This window comes from Pristis pectinata, chromosome 16 (assembly GCF_009764475.1).
Source record: "Pristis pectinata isolate sPriPec2 chromosome 16, sPriPec2.1.pri, whole genome shotgun sequence".
Classification (NCBI taxonomy): domain Eukaryota; kingdom Metazoa; phylum Chordata; class Chondrichthyes; order Rhinopristiformes; family Pristidae; genus Pristis; species Pristis pectinata.
In genome coordinates, this window is record NC_067420.1 from 22823745 (window position 1) to 22840070 (window position 16326).

Here is a 16326-nt window from a genome sequence, read left to right on the forward strand (position 1 = left end):
AACAAACTTCCAAAAGTTAAGAACCTCCGAAAGTTTAATGCAATTTTCTTTTTAACATTGCACACCAACCTAAAATATCTGGGGCTCCTCATAATAAACAATGCAGAGGCATTTAATTAGTGCCTCACCTGATGGTGCTGATGCAAGTCAGGGTGTCTTTCAATGATGATTTTCTCTCCCAGTAGGGAACCATCTTGGCCCATCCATTCATTTACAATAAGGATGCATCTCAATAGTTTCTGCCATCCCCCTACCCTAACATACTCACGCAGTTAGTTCTTTGGGATCTTTCCTAATCCCAACTACTATATATCCATTTCCCAGTGATCCTCCTGTTAAAATCAAGTACTCTCAACTTGCAAACAGCAGTTTAGATTTAGACTATACTTCCCCCTCCCCTGAATTAAGTACTTCTCAAGGGACAGGCAGTTCAGCTTCAAGAAAATGTTCTTGTAAGCAAAACTTCCCCAGAAGTACGACTACAATTCTTTACTTTCCTTTGAAAGTAATCACCATAAACTTTAGCTCATGTAGTCCAGATGTATGAACTACTTACTTGCTACTGGATATTCCTGTTCCAGATGTCTAAAGTGGAATGTTACATTGTCCAAATCAGACAGAGCGACCTTGGTGTCTTCCAACATGATGCGTTCTTCTTTCTGTGCACAATGAAAATGGCAATCATTAGTTTACAAAATCCAGACACCAGAAGCAAAAAAGAACCAAATGGTGCAAATGGACTGTATGCCCATCAACCAACTACTTCAATCCACATCAGTATTGTACATTAATTTCTTTTAACATAATTTAGATAAAACATTTATCCTTTATAGAGGGCATCAGGACATAAAGGGATATTCAGATAATTCACAAGGTAATGGGGGGGGGGTGTTCACAAGGAAGAAGGTAGTGAAAGAACCTTGTGTTCTAAGTATTCTATTCTTACTTTCAACCTTGCTTATCTATCAATCACATTTTTCAGTGAGGCTTTAAAACTTGTTGTAGCTTATGTTTACCTTTTGCCCATTAGGAAATTCTTTGAAACCTAAAAACCTTAGAACACTTCAAGAAAAAATAGCCAGCAGGGATCCCACTAAGTCAAGCAAGCCAAAAGCAGTGTTTCAGGGGTATTACCTGAATGTTCTAAATAAAAACCAAAAAACCAATTTGCATGTTGAAAGTACAAACAAGAGATTCCCATTTTCACTAATTTTACTAGAATAGTGAAGGTTGGTACCAAGAATGAAGGAAAATTTGATCACTAAAATGAAAGAAAACAGGAACTTCAGCCATTATATATCTAAAGACAAAGTACAACTGAAAATTCAAATTCTTATTTGAAATATCAACTTGAAAAATCACAAATTTTACTGATATGTTTTCAATTCCCAGTGCAGAAAATGGAAGCCACAAAATCAATGAAAATTGTAATGGAGCATGTCATATAAAAATATACACACAAAATGGTGGTCTGTAATCTTTCAGTTACTTACCACAGTGAGGGAAAGCAAAGATTGAAAGTTGAGAAGGACACCAGTAACAGCTATCTGCTCAAGCCACTTCTTACTGGCCTCTTTGCTCTCCTCTTCATATTCTCCATTGTTGTTATATCGGTGATTCAAAGCAGCCAATAGCTGTTCAGAAAAGCTACAGATGGCTGCTACAAGGCTTTGACAAAAGAGGACATCCCGCCGTAATTGCAAGTCCAGGTCTGTAGAGAAAAATAACGGAATGAGGAAATGTAATCAAGATTAGTGTTGCAGTTTTCCAGTTATATATATTTTTTTAATGTTTCTATCGAGTATTTTTGGCTCCAAAGAATCTAAGATAACTTCAACTGAAATTATTAGTAGGTGGGCATACAATCTCAACTGTGTACTATAAAACCAAGGAACAGCTGTTTCCCCAAGTAATTAAGCCCATAAGGCTCCAGAAATTGCTGTTGAAGCTATGAATATTAAAGAAAATGCAGCAAGCTTGAATAAATGGCTAGAGTGATGGTTGAGGGATACTTGTTTATAACAAAGCTTGGAAATTTTGCAAAACGTATATACAGTTTTTGCCACAAAAATTTTTGGAAATAGATGATGCAAATAAACTAGTGAATCGCTACTTCTACTAAATCATGAAAAGCACATTCTTTTCTTACATAGTAAGGAAGTGGAGAATTCTAAGTAGTGGAGAAGTATAATGCAACTTCACCTTTACCAAACAAATAAACTAAAGAGCACTCTAACTTATCCAAATAAACTGTTAGGAATTATATATGAAAGATTTATACATGTACATCCTTTCTACTTATAGGAAGCTTGTTTTGTGAAAGAATGTTCTGTGACAGAACTAGGAATGTACTCACTAACTAGTTATATGATCATGATGCATTCAAGATCAGGGCAGGTTCAAGAAGAATCATTTAATGGTATGTTCCAGAATTTGTGGATGGCACAAAATCATATACAAGTTGTTCTAAAAGTTAGCATAAATAGCAATACTTTTAAATACATAATATCCCTTAATTTGCTATTTGTTGATAAAGGATGCTTAATTGGATATAATACACAGAATTTAAACAGAAGAGAAAGGTAACTTTATCACCTCTGTAAAAGATACTTTACTGAAACTAAAAAAGCAATAGATAGCAACCAGAAAGGTTGTACTTAATAACTAACTTGGCGGGTCAGTTGGAATGCATGACAGTTGTTCCAATTTGGTAATGTAACATTACTACAAAATACAATGACATTTTATTAACTTGAAAAATAGTTCCTTTCAGAGCACTCCACTATGGGATAATGCTTCATATTGTAGTTAAGTCATTTTGCTTTGATTTACAATGAACTATAATCTGAATATTATAATGTAATTAGCAACTTGTTGTACATGGAGCACAATCAAATACATATTATTGCATTAGACTGGTCTATTATTCTAACTTTAAAATCCAGGGTTCTTTTGAAAACAATCCTTGCCGCAGAAGGGGACTAAATCAAAGTAAAACAAAGTCTTATTTGCCAACCCTGGCCTTTCACCTGCACCAAATGTCTATCTGGTTTACCATAATTGTTGAATATAGCACATCTTACCTGTGCAATGAAGTAGAGCTAAAAGTAATTGATTCTTTCCATCTGTGGAAAGAATTATATAAAGGTTATTGCAATGCCAATATCTATACATCTTGAAAATTAGTTTTTAAATGTAATGTTTATTCAAACAATATTAGAACAGTTGTTTTTAATGGTTTTTTTCACGGTTCTACAAGATTAAGCATAATGATCAAGTCAAAGTACATTAAAAGGTGCCAGAGAAAACTGTTGCAACAGTATACGAGAAGACAGAGCATTAACTGGGATAGAATAGTGCAAGGGTAAATACTATGGGAAAAGACTGAAAAAGCAAAAGAAAGTGGGGGGCAGGTGGGAGGTAATAATAGGGCACAAAGAGGAGGGATGGAATGATTAGAGCAGCTGCAGTTTGCTTCACTTTCAAGCTACATTTAAAACTGGTGACGTCACAGAGTGAATATTCATCGAATATACACAAAACAGAAACAAGAAACATACTTGTGCCTGTCTTGAAGGAGAGGTGCAGTATAAATTTTAAAATAACTCGATAACTCAAAGGACTCTCCCAAAATCTTTGAACTGAACAGCTGTGATCATAATTCATTATTTGATGCTATAAAATGGCAGACACACTGCAACATTTCCATGGTAACACACTGGTCTGCTCACTATTAATTTTCTTAGCTGTATTTTAGAATTGTGTAAAAGGTTTATGCTCTTGTAACTCTGGTAACGTTTCAAGAAAACAATCTCAATATAAATGTGTAGCAGTGCTACAAAACAAAACTGAGTGCATCATTCTGTGCAATAGGTGTCTGTACAAACAAAGCTAAAAATTTTAAAATATAAATTTATCCTGTCAACTATGCTAATCTATTTATGAACTTCCACACAGTTGCAAGAAGCCTTTGGCCCTGTAAACCCATATATGCACTCATTATAAAAAAGACAGGTTACTAGTTACTGGATATTTGGAGTAATTTAAGGTATACAGATCCCAAAAGAAACAATCTCACATCCAAGTTAATGAACACACAAGTGTAATGAGAAATTACAAATCTACAGAACATAGTAATGAAATACACGTTTTGTTTAGATATGGTATCCCATTTACAGAGTAACAAACATGTTTGAACAAAAAGAATTGTGCAAATACTAAAGCACTCAAACGTGACGTTTTGAGTTACTGAATTACAAATTTTTGACAGCTGAAGAGTAAAATAAAGTCATTACGTCCTCAGAAAACCAACTTCATTGCTGTAGAGGCCAAGCCTCTCAGGCTGAAGTGTCTTGAAGTCTCCAGATAAGCAATCATTCACTGGAGACAGCAAGGAGAAATCTCTTTGTACAGAGGTTTGGAACTCTTTGGAATTCTCCTCCTGAGAACTATAGATACTCATGTACATTTCAGGCAGAGGTGAATAGATCTTTCAACATACTGGGGAATCAAAACATAATGTGAATCAGGGGTGGGTAGGGGGAAATGGATCAACCGTAATCATGCTGAATAATGCAGTTATGGCTCACTCAAGCTTCTTTTTTCCATTGCTGTTATTTCACTGGATATTAGCTACAAGTATAGTTAAATGGAAGTGGACATTCGCCTGTCTATCAATTGTCACAGTTGTTGCAATTAAGACTTTTAAATGCTAATGAGCTAGTAAAGAAAGCTAGTAACCTAATGAATGTTTGAGCAATGTTTTTGCTGCAACAATTATTCACTGGGTCATAAAGAATGCATGTATCTGTAAAATACACAATATAGAAACAGATCATTTTATTTTTAAGTGGAAAGAGATTGAAAGATATTGATGCCCAGAGGGATCTGGGTGTCCTTGTACACAAATCACTGAAAGTTAACAGCAGGCAGTTAGGAAGACAAATGGAACGTTGACTGTTATTGTGAAAGGATTTGTGTGCAAGAGTAGAGATAACTTGCTCCAAATATACAGGGGCCTGGTGAGGCGACATCTCGAATAGTTTGCACAGGTTTGGTCACCCAACCAAGCGACAGACGTGCTTGTAATAGTGGCACTCCAGTGAATGTTCACTTGACTGACTTCTGGGAAAACAACCTTGTCATACGAGGAGAGATTCAGCAGATTGGATCTATACTCCCTTAAGTTTAAGAACACGAGTAGCGACTGCATTGAAATGCGCAAAATTCTTGCAAGCTTTAACAGGGTAGGTGCATGGATGACATCACCCCTGCATAGATTGTCTAAAAACAGGAGATGAAGTCTCAAAATAAGGGATCAGCCATTCAGAATAGATGAAATAAAAATCTTCCCAAGCGAATGGTGTATCTTTGGAATTCCCCATCTAAGAGGGCTGTGGAAGCTCACTAAGTATATTTACAGAGATTAATATATTTTTTAAGATGTTAAGGGAATGATGGGATTATGTGTTTGGTGCAGGAAAGTGACAGCTATAACCTTATTGAAAGGCAAAAGGGGCCAAATGGAGTCGTCCTCCCTGCAGTTCCTGTGATTCGATTAATGGCTTCTCATTAATGCTAATAATTTCGATGCAATTTAGTATTAGAATATCATCCCCGCTCCTTCCATTAGCAGATTCCCTAGTGATCAAGTAGTCAATGGAACTGCATTAAGAATTGTAAGTAAATCCAACTAAATATTTGGTTAGGCCACAATTGGAATATTGTGTACAATTCTGGTCGCCCCATTACAGGAAAAATGTGGAGGCTTTGGAAAAGGTCAGAAGAGATTTACCTTAATTCTGTCTGGATTACAGGGTATGAGTTATAAGGAGAGGTTGGACAAAGCTGAGTTGCTTTCTCTGGAGTGTGGGTGGCTGAGGGAAGACCTGATGGACATTTACAAAATTATGAGAGGCACAGATAGGGCAGACAGTCCTGGAAAGGTGGTGGAGGAAGCAGATATAATATTGATGTTTAAAAGGCTTTAGATAGACACATGAATATGCAGGGAATGGAGGGATATGGATCACGTACAGGCAGAAGAGATTTAGCTTGATTTGGCATCATTTTTGACATAGACATCACAGGCTGAAGGGCCTGTTCCTACTTGGATTGTTCTATGTTCGTTGTAAATCCTGCAGATTGCATTTTAGAAAATAAATTATTTAAAATACAAAACGTGCAAGACATCAAAGGATTGAGAATGCATGCATTTGTACCAGGGTCTATTTCAATTCGGTTTTGACCTGTGTCAAACAGATACTTCATCTGGACAGCCCATGATGAATGCACTTTGTATCTTTCCCAAGTTATAACAAAAAAAGGTGAAGGTATGTAAAAATGATTTGAATGTGTTTAGTTATGCCCTGTTCATCAACATTGTTATCCAAAGATGCTGGAAGGCAGCTGCTGGAACAACTGGACCTGTAATTCATAGCAAATACATCACTGACCTTCCACATACTCCTGGACATTGTCCACCAAGGCATTGATTGAACAAGGCAAGTTCCATGGGTCTTCCTGCACATTAGTTTGGATTATACTTCGACATTTTATATTCCGATCAACTTTCTGTTGAAATTCTAAAGGGATTCAGGAAGTTAGTGACCAAAATTTCTGCAATAACTTTCATACAGAGCTACAATGCTGGTGTAAGCAACACATGATCTACTGGTGAAGCAATGCTGTGCATGAGAAATTCAGATTTGCTGCACTTAGTTCCCCACAAGCTGAATTGCTGTATAAAAGGGAAAAAGGGTAATGCACCAACAGGTTTCATTAACACTGCAATTCCAATCGAGAATGGTAGCAATGGTATCATTGTGTCTTGGAGCAGTAATCTGGAAACCTGCACTAACTAAATGCAGAGATGAAAGTTTAAACCCAAAATAGAAAGCTAGCATCAGTGAATCTGGTCATGAAATGGAAAATGGATTGTTGTAAAAATCCATCTTGCTTGCCGTTGGGAAGAAACCTGCCATCCTTGCCCTGCTCCATATTTCAGATTGCTTACCCATTAGGTAGCACGTTTCTCCCCCCAACTTGGTAATTGCCCATACTTAGACAAGGACATTAATCAACGCAAAATGAATCAGTACTCATTTGTAAACAAAATGAATGAACAAATGTTAACCAATGTTTCAACAGATTAGCCCTAAAGGTTTCATTTTGCACAATCCAATTTAAAAATATTTGATCACCACTTTGTCAATGGCAGATACAAATAGAGATTTAAGTCTTTAAAAGATCCAAAACTTCAAACTAGAAGCTAGAATTAATAATTACAATTTGAATGCTTATGCTACCTTGTACAGTGTATTCCGTATTGATGCCATTCGTCTCTTCAAAAGCCTTGACCATAACTGACCCCTTGAGGAGTGCATCAATTGAATCCACCTGGAAGAATTCAAACATTAAAAGAGGGTCACAATTTGCTTACATGTCTTACATATTTTCAGTACTTGGTTTGGATGCTTTATTTCACAGTGTTTGAGAATTATAAAAGACCCTAGTGAGAAAGAGATTCATAAAAGACATGAGGATGTTGGAATGGGCAAACGTGATAGCAAGGTTTAAGGAGTTACCTAATAGGTTGAGAAGCTAGCATTTTTCTGGTAAATAATATTTCTCCACTAAGTCATCAAAAATAAATATCTCCTGTTGCAATATCATTAAATAGCTCTTTTGTCTCAATTTATGTACTGCTTAAAATGAAAGCCAAAAATTATTTAAAAATTGACATAAAACTCATGTTTAAATTCATGCACATTTTGCTTTCTTCATCACAGATGACAAATAGTACATTACTACCAGAGAAGTGTTGGAAACAGTTAAAGCAGGATCACTTAAGTGATGTTCGAGTACTTACAGAGCTCAGTGTACACTTTAATGATCAGAACAAAAATAAACAAACTATTTAAACACATCACAAATAAAATAACTACTCCTCGCCATTCCCTACTTGCTGATTATTGCCTCCTGCATGGGTGTTCAGTTTATTCAATACGTCAAATGTAGCTGCAACAGGATGCCTTTTGTATAATTCTCTTTCTGATCTCAGTTAATGTAAAATATAGAACTCATATCAACTGTAGAAAAAAAGTGATACTTTATTCACATCTTGTGCAGTTATCTACACAACACCCCTACACCTTCAGCTGTGGTGAAGAAAGCAAGATGTGAATTAATTAATGCATGTGGTTTTATCTTAAGTTTTAAATATTACACTAGACAAGGGGGTTTGCCAGCTCTATGAATGTTAAGGTCTGTGACAAATCATGCAAACAAATGTACAAATGGAACTGAATGTTGCTACCTTGTGGAATGTCATCAGCTACTAATGGCACGATTAGGTAACCCACAAGAACGCAAGTCTGACTTCAGACTTGTACAGGAGGCAGCCCTATAATGTTGCAGGACTCATTTTGATTTTAGGAAATACAATTACAAAATTGAAAATTTTGTGCAATTTCATTGGTAATGATTGCTTATTCTGAATTAGCTGGTTTCATATATCCACAGTAGATTTTCTACTTCTGATGATATTCTTATCTATAAAATTGGAATTTGGTGCTTGTTTTGAATTTTAAAATTGAAACAGCAATTTCAAATCTGACACAAAAAACTGCAGACAAGCAAGGGGTGAAAACTTGATGTAATGGGTATTATGGGACATGATTGGTACATGAATGTTTAAGGTATCTGTACCTGGTTGAAGAGGTGCTCGAGACAGCCATGTAATTTGTCCTGTTTATCAAGAGAAATTCTCATGTCACAAGGCAGTTCATCCCCTTTGTTAAATAAGAAAAAAGAATGAGTTTTGCTAAAATAAAATTATACAAGTAGGTTAAGGTACAGCATTTCTTCATCTGGTTAATCTTCAAATCATATACTGGAAGGTGATATAAAATGCACCTAAGTCTCTCAAACTTGCACTCAGTTCTACTGTTGATGCACACAGTGTGGGCTGTGAGGAGGATGTAGTAAGGCTTCAGGGGGAAAATAGACAAGTTAAATGAATGGAGGAGGATACTGAAGATGGAATTCAACATGGAAAAATGTGAGGTTATCCACTTTGGTGCAAAAATAGAAAGGCAGAGCATTTTTAAATGGTGAGCAATTACAAGGTGTTGGTGTTCAGAGGAACCTGGGTGTCCCTGCACAGAAAGCATTTAAAGTTAACATACAGGGACAACAAGCAATTAAAGGGGCAAATGGTATCCTTTTTGATGCAGGAATAGAGCCACCTTGCTGTAATTATACAGGGTTCTGATGGCGTCTGCATCAGGAATACAACAAACTTGCCAACCTAACGGTATACTTGTGACAGAAATGGTGCAGCAAAGGGTAACCACATTGATTCGTGGGAATGTTAGGTTTGTCGTACAAGTAAAGATTAAGCAGGCTTGCCCTATACTTGAACTTAGAGGAATAAGTGGCAATGTCAACAAAACATACATGGCAGCAATATCTCATGGTTAAGGAAAACAGGCAAATATCAAAAGCCATGCAGAAAAAATGTAGAGAAAATGTTAACTATGGAGCAAATCCTCTTCCATGCAGCTCTGCATTGTTGTTATCAGAATCCAGAAGTTTCAGTTCAAACAGTTATACTATTACGACAGGATGGACTGAAGTTAACAGTATGTAGCAACGTTAATGTTAATTACAAATGCAAAATGTTGCATATGTCTTATTTTGAACACCAGTCACCATTGTACTGACCCGAGACTGGCGGTCAAAACCTAGCCAAACAATAAGTCGGTTAAATTTTGGACACAGAAAGGCTACGAAAATCTCACCTGATCCCATTTCATCACTTCCAAGATAGGAGCTCCTGCTGCGGTCACTGGTATAGGAAAGTACCGAGTCTCTGTTGCTATTGCACTCACTGTAAGATACCAAAAAAAACAAGTGGAACTTTCTACATTAAAATCCTTCACCACACTTCCAGTCATAACTTTCCCATTCACCAACTAGGTTGGAACTCAAAGACCAATACCCATTTAAATATCATCAATGAAACTTTGCTGAATTATGCTCACTGAAACTTCATAAAATTCTGGCAGTCTATCAAGTTTTTGCTGTTTTTCTGCTTTAAGCCAACAAAATTTTTAGTACACAAGGTTACTTACAAGCACAGAAAATTGTACATGTTTAAAATCTGGTTCTATACAAGACTAAAGTAGATAATTAAAAGCATGCTACACAATGCATCATGGACTCTTCAGAGAAAAGAAAATAATGAACAATTGTCTATAGCCACAGGAAACAGATATCTTAAAAATAATGAATTAAGATTTTAATGCACCAGAGTAATTCAGAATAAAATGCAATCAAATCATGATAAGGCTTACCAACTCACATTCTTATAAAAAAGTGTTCCCTTTTCTCATATGGGCAGTTGACATCAGTCGTGTATATGGCAAAAGATTTATGATTACAGGTAGCTGAGGAGTCTAATTGATATACTATAAAATCCTTACATCCTGTACGAAGTATTGAAGATAATCTGCACAACTCTATATAGTCGTGAATGGGAATAACCACATACTATTTTGTCAATATACCAGTACTCTCCCTCTCTGTGATATATGAGGCAGTATTTAAAAAAATTCACTTTATACCGTAATATCATTTAACTCAAATTGGCACCCGACAGCTTACAGGCCTTTATTATACCTCTGCTTAAATAACAGAAATACTAGGAAAGGAAATTATTCACACCTTTCCAGTATTTGCCTCCAGAGGGCAACATATAAAAGACCTCCCTACTTTCTTATCCAAAGCACACACAAACACATACTATACTATGTACCAGTTGCACTCAAATGTTACACAAGGGCAAGATAAAATATATTAACAAGTTATATTTCTAAAACTCTATGAATTCAGTTATGACTGAATCATTACAGTCAGTGACCATCTGTTGCTTCGGCTACACATTGATCCTTTTGGGGAAAAAAGCCTGTCACTACAATAGCTCAATTATGCTTTATTGTAGTAATCAGAATTTGAAAGAATAGAATGAATGCATTCAATTTAAATTACTGATGATTGTAACAAATAAAGTACTGAAGTCCAAATGTAGTGAAATTGGAAATGAAATCACTATCATTCTGGCACAGATTGATTCTTTCTAAAAAAAAGAATATTGCTGGATCACAAGAAATTGCCAGTAATGACACAGCATTTCAGACTCTTAAGTAAAAAAAAGTGATGAACTAATAATAGAAGTTCAATGCTGCCTTGAAGTCATGTCTCAGGGAGGGAAATTGGAGCAATTCACAAAATGAATAATGCAGATAATTTTGGAAATCATCATCATCAACAATTGACTGGTATTAGCTGGATTAATAAGTCAATATGTAGAAACAGCAAGGCTTGATTAAACAGAACATTAGGTTGGTGTGGAAGGGAAAAAGCATCACCTTTCTTAGGAATTATTTGGAATTGCATGGTTTGCAGTTTGAAAATGACTGCCAAGCTTTTGACCATGATCCTTACAACTAACTGGAGAAAAGTCTGAGCTATTCACAAAAGAGATATCATTGTTTTAAAGTTTAACTAAACCAGTAGCTACAAAGTCTTTGCAAATGGGAGAACCTGCAGCTCACGTAAAAAGTTGAGTAGTGCAAGATCTGTGACAAGGCACATTGTGGCTGAGCCAACAAATTATTTTAATTTGCTAAAAATACAACTTTATCCAATTCTCTTTGACATTGCAGAAAGCCTTGTCGTACACATGCATTAAAACCTGATGAAGAAAAGCTAAGGTATTTACAGGAGAATATCCAGCATTTCTTTAGTCACAGTTTAAAGTTAGATGAGGTCTGCACTGAGTGAAAACACTTAGCAAGGTACAAAGAGAATGAACAAAAACTAACATATTCCACAAGCAACCATCAAAGTATCTTTCTTTTGGCATTTCAAACAGCCTAAATGTTACTTTGTGCATTAATACTACTCAATGAAAATTGGTGGTTTCAGCTGAAGACTGATTATGGCCATCATTCATGAAATGCAAGCTTGCAATCCAAATTGAATAATCTTTGGAAAATGAACTACAAGACAACCCAGATTTTACAATGAACGATGACCCAATGCAGCATGGGAGTGCAAAGTAGCAGTAATTCCCAGCATTTAGTAGTGGAAAATCCACACGAGAATCCTGGCACAACCATTTCAATGGAGAAGAACTGCGGAGGAATAACCATTTTCGTAACTCTGAATTTTTTTTTGATGTTTATGCATTTTAGGATTTTTTCATTTTAACTTTAAAAACTGTTTAATTATTTTCGACAAAGGTTTACTAATAAAAATAATTTTAGCGTGTAGCTGAAAGTCAGAAACATTCAATCCATCTGGCAGCTTAGCAGGGCAGCAATCCTGAGGAGGTAATTCCTTTTACTTTCAGTTTTGTAGGCAGAGTCCCCTCTGCATCATCCCTTCTACTACATCATTTACATTGTACCACGCAAGATCCCCTCACTGCAGAGTATCCAAATGAGTACTATTGCAAGTTGCGTGGATTGGTTTACATAAATCAGAAGACAGTGGCAGGTACAAGCAGCATTTTCTGGGTGATTGCTCTGTATTTTGCTGTCATGCCACCTGTACATACCCACAGACTTTCTGTAGGATTTCACACTGGAAATAGATTTCCCGTTTAACACAACACACCCTGCAGGGAACTGGAAATCAGACATATGATTACTTAGTATTTCATTTCATTTTGGATGTAGAAATACAGGGTGGTTGGTAGTCTACATTATACAGGTAACTGAATGGAAAACATCAACTTCTGTGTATGGTTCAGCCAGATCAGCTAACAGTGCCCTTCATGAATAGCGCGACCAGAATCTCCATTCATAATTTGGAACTGGGTGCTAGTAGTGTTTGCAAAAGAAGCCGTGATGCCAAAAATTTCCTTGAGAATTCTCCATGAATTTTGTTGAAGCAACAATTAGATTTATTACGAAACACACTCTCTTCAACAAAAGGGCACAGATTAGATTGCATTTATTTAGCAGCTCTGACACCATTTATGAAAACTAGCAATCAACTTTTCTAATCTCCAAGAGGAAGCAACAAAGATTTTTTTTTTTAAGTTCACACACTTCAAGTAAAAATGCGATGAATGTTTAATGATCCTTGTTATGGAACTGAAAAATGATTATGAGAATAGTTTTGTATCCAAATTTAAAACTGGTGGAAATAGCCAGAAAATAAAAAAAACTACATGTAGATGACACCTGAACAAACATTTTTTCTTCCCCACCTCACCACCTGCAAGACCCAAACATGAAAAAAAGGACAAAAAAACTTTCAATGCGTGGAACTGAACTCGTGAGAAACATTGTTTCAGAGACCAGTGGAAAAAAAATCTTTAAAACAGCTGGTATTTCAAACCTACACCAACCATGAACAAGTTGCAAGAAGTAAATCTGTTTCAAATCAGTGCACAATGGAGCAATTGATTTGTTCAACTTAAGTGTCTGCATTTTGAAAAGAAAAAAAACAAACTTACTACTACTATTTGATGCTTCATTTTTAAGTCTTATAGACCACATAAAAATCATAGCATAAAGTTCCTGATTAATTTCATAGATTTTGTTTGAAAGCTGGCAGATGACGTTGCTTATTTACATTCAGCATGCAATTCAATTTATACAAACAAAAAAAATATTTCCACAACTAATATAGTGAACACTTCCAGAAAAGATGCATACATTCAAAGCTGTAATTGAAAGCAGCGCAGCTACTTACACCTATGAATGCTAATTAAGAGGAGAGAATAAGATTAGCTATTAGTCATGGGGGGGGGGGGGAAGAGGGAGGGAGAGAAGGTCAGTATATATTTCAGCTATGAACAATTTCTACTCTCACTGTGATGCTCAATTTCATTTTCTTCCAGGACAAACCAAAAGTCAAAGGAATGCTTGTTAGACCAGGAGGTCCGTCATGTCACAACTCAAACTGCCGCACAGTGGCTGTGTTACTGGGCAAGCAATCCGCAGCTTTGTACAAAGGGTTATGAATTCCCATTCATGGAAGCAAGAAATTTATATCAAGAAATTATTTTATTTGGGAAAAAAAATCAAAACTGCAGATGCTGGATACCTGTAAAAAAAAAAATGGAAAGGCTGGAAACAGAGTTAAATGTTTCAAGTTGAAGGGTCTGATCTTCTGACGAATAAGTCAGTGACTTGAAACATTAATTCTAGTTTTCTTTCTAAGATGCTGAATGACATGCTGAGTGTTTCAAGCAATTTCTTTAATTAATTAAATAACTTGGAATAAAAAGATAGTCTGGTAATTTCACCATTTCTGAAACTGTCATAAAAACCCACCTGTTTAATGAATGTCCTTCACAGATTATGTGCGCCATATTCACTCAGTATAACCTATAACATGACTTCTCACCCACAGCAGTATGCTTTTTGAAATGGTCCAGGATACCACTCAGTTGAAGAGCAATTAATGATGGGACTTGCTCCCAATCTCGAGTAAGACCCGAATATTTCTTGACAGCAACTCATCAGCCAATCGGTTCAAGGCAAGGCAAGGAGGACAACAAAAAACAAATCAATTTGCTCAGAAGGCACTATTTAAACAGCAGTTAAAAAAAAAACTGCAGCGACTTCTTACAAAATAATAAAATGGGGTAATTTCTTCAGAAAAATGGGGTGGGGGATGTGCATAAAGTCACTTACAGCAATGTTGTCACCAAGATTGATTCACTGTCATCTATATTATTCTCCATGCATCCATAAAATATACCAAATTCTGCACTAATTCAGTGATTACTCTGGAGGAGGAAGTGGGCACATCAAAAAGTGCTGAGATGCCAGAACAATTACCAGAGATACCGTAACAAAACATCTTTATTGCTGCAACAGACCGTGCATGGCAATATCAAACAAGTCTGGTTGAATTCACCTTCTCATCGTGCTGGAATAAAAGCATCAGATATGGCTGAAGCAATTGCGTACTGGTGACTACGACCAACACAGCCTAACATCTGCCACAAGGCCTAGTTTTAAAATGTTGTTCGAAAATGCCAAAACTGAATTAGTTGTTAGGCATGAACTGTATCGCCTTGTTGCTTAGCACCACATTCCTTGACCGTAGGGATAATTTACCTGACGCACATTATTTTAGATTGTTAAATAGAACTTTTTTAAACTCCAAATATTCACTTGCCTGGTCATCTCATTTAACAACTTGCATTAGGATTCTCACCAAACTCAAATCCATAACTTACATCTATAAATTCACAAAGTAACCAGGGAATTTGGCTTCGTCTTGTTTTCAATTCCTTCTTGTGAGAAACCAGCCGTTTATTTGATAACTCTTCAGAATGCCAAAAAGGCAGTGTATTAGGAATTTTAAATCAGATGGGTCAAAATGTTTGGATATGGAGGGGCATATAGACCGCCATTATCACTGGGATTTCTACGTGCATTAGGCTCAAGTGCAAGGGCACACTGTACCAGAAGTGACATCAAAACACTGCACAACATTTCTTTGATGTCACTAGTGCTGAAGTCAATTCCACCACACAAGACCAATAAGAATAATGAAACAAGCAATAACTTTAAAAACAATCTAACAACAGAATTTCAACCAGAAAATGGTTGATAATAATGCTGACAGAAAGGAGTATTCAAGGGTGCAGCAAGTGAGCAGGTAAATAGAATTAATATAGGTGACAGCAGCGAAAGAAAACTGGAGCAAACTTAACAGGGTTGTTCAGTGCTGAAACATTCTATGATTAAAAAGGACCAATACAATATTTGTATTATTATTAAATATTGAAAGATCTACAAAGTGCTTGGTTGCTGGTAACTCATTAAGAGAATTAATAAAAAGCCATACCTATAGGAATCCCTGTAGCTTGTTGTGTCATGTCCAGAATCATCCTGCTCCTCTTCCTTCACCACAAAGCAGACTCTCTTTGTTCCACAGTGTTCAGCTTTGTCAATATCATTTTCTTCCATTGATGGGGGAAGTGTAAGCTCTGATGAATTGTGCTCCGAAGCCTCAGAAGGGGCAGGTTCAGTTATTGAGGACAGCAGACTGCAGACACCATAGGAACAACATTAGTCTCTAATCTACAACAAATACCTTGTGCCTGGAAATAATTCTTTTTTTTTCCCCCCATCAAGCCACCTGGAAATAATCAGCTTGTACTTCAGATGGAGTAGGCACCACTTCTTGTATTTGCTGAACACATAACTCAATTTAGAGGTGAAAACCACAATTCAAACCAAACAGACTGATTCAATTTATAGTTGGACCATAATGCAGAAAATGCCCAAA

General features: G+C 36.3%; 1 protein-coding gene across 1 annotated transcript in view; it reads right to left on the reverse strand.

The window, feature by feature from the left end:
* The window catches only part of prex1 (phosphatidylinositol-3,4,5-trisphosphate-dependent Rac exchange factor 1), a 167461-nt gene that overhangs the window by 18726 nt on the left and 132409 nt on the right, over window positions 1–16326 (reverse strand). The window contains 8 exon segments of the mRNA XM_052031374.1: window positions 557–659; window positions 1494–1711; window positions 3084–3125; window positions 6456–6584; window positions 7308–7398; window positions 8710–8792; window positions 9804–9892; window positions 15883–16083. Of these exon segments, the coding sequence (XP_051887334.1) occupies window positions 557–659; window positions 1494–1711; window positions 3084–3125; window positions 6456–6584; window positions 7308–7398; window positions 8710–8792; window positions 9804–9892; window positions 15883–16083 (956 nt within the window).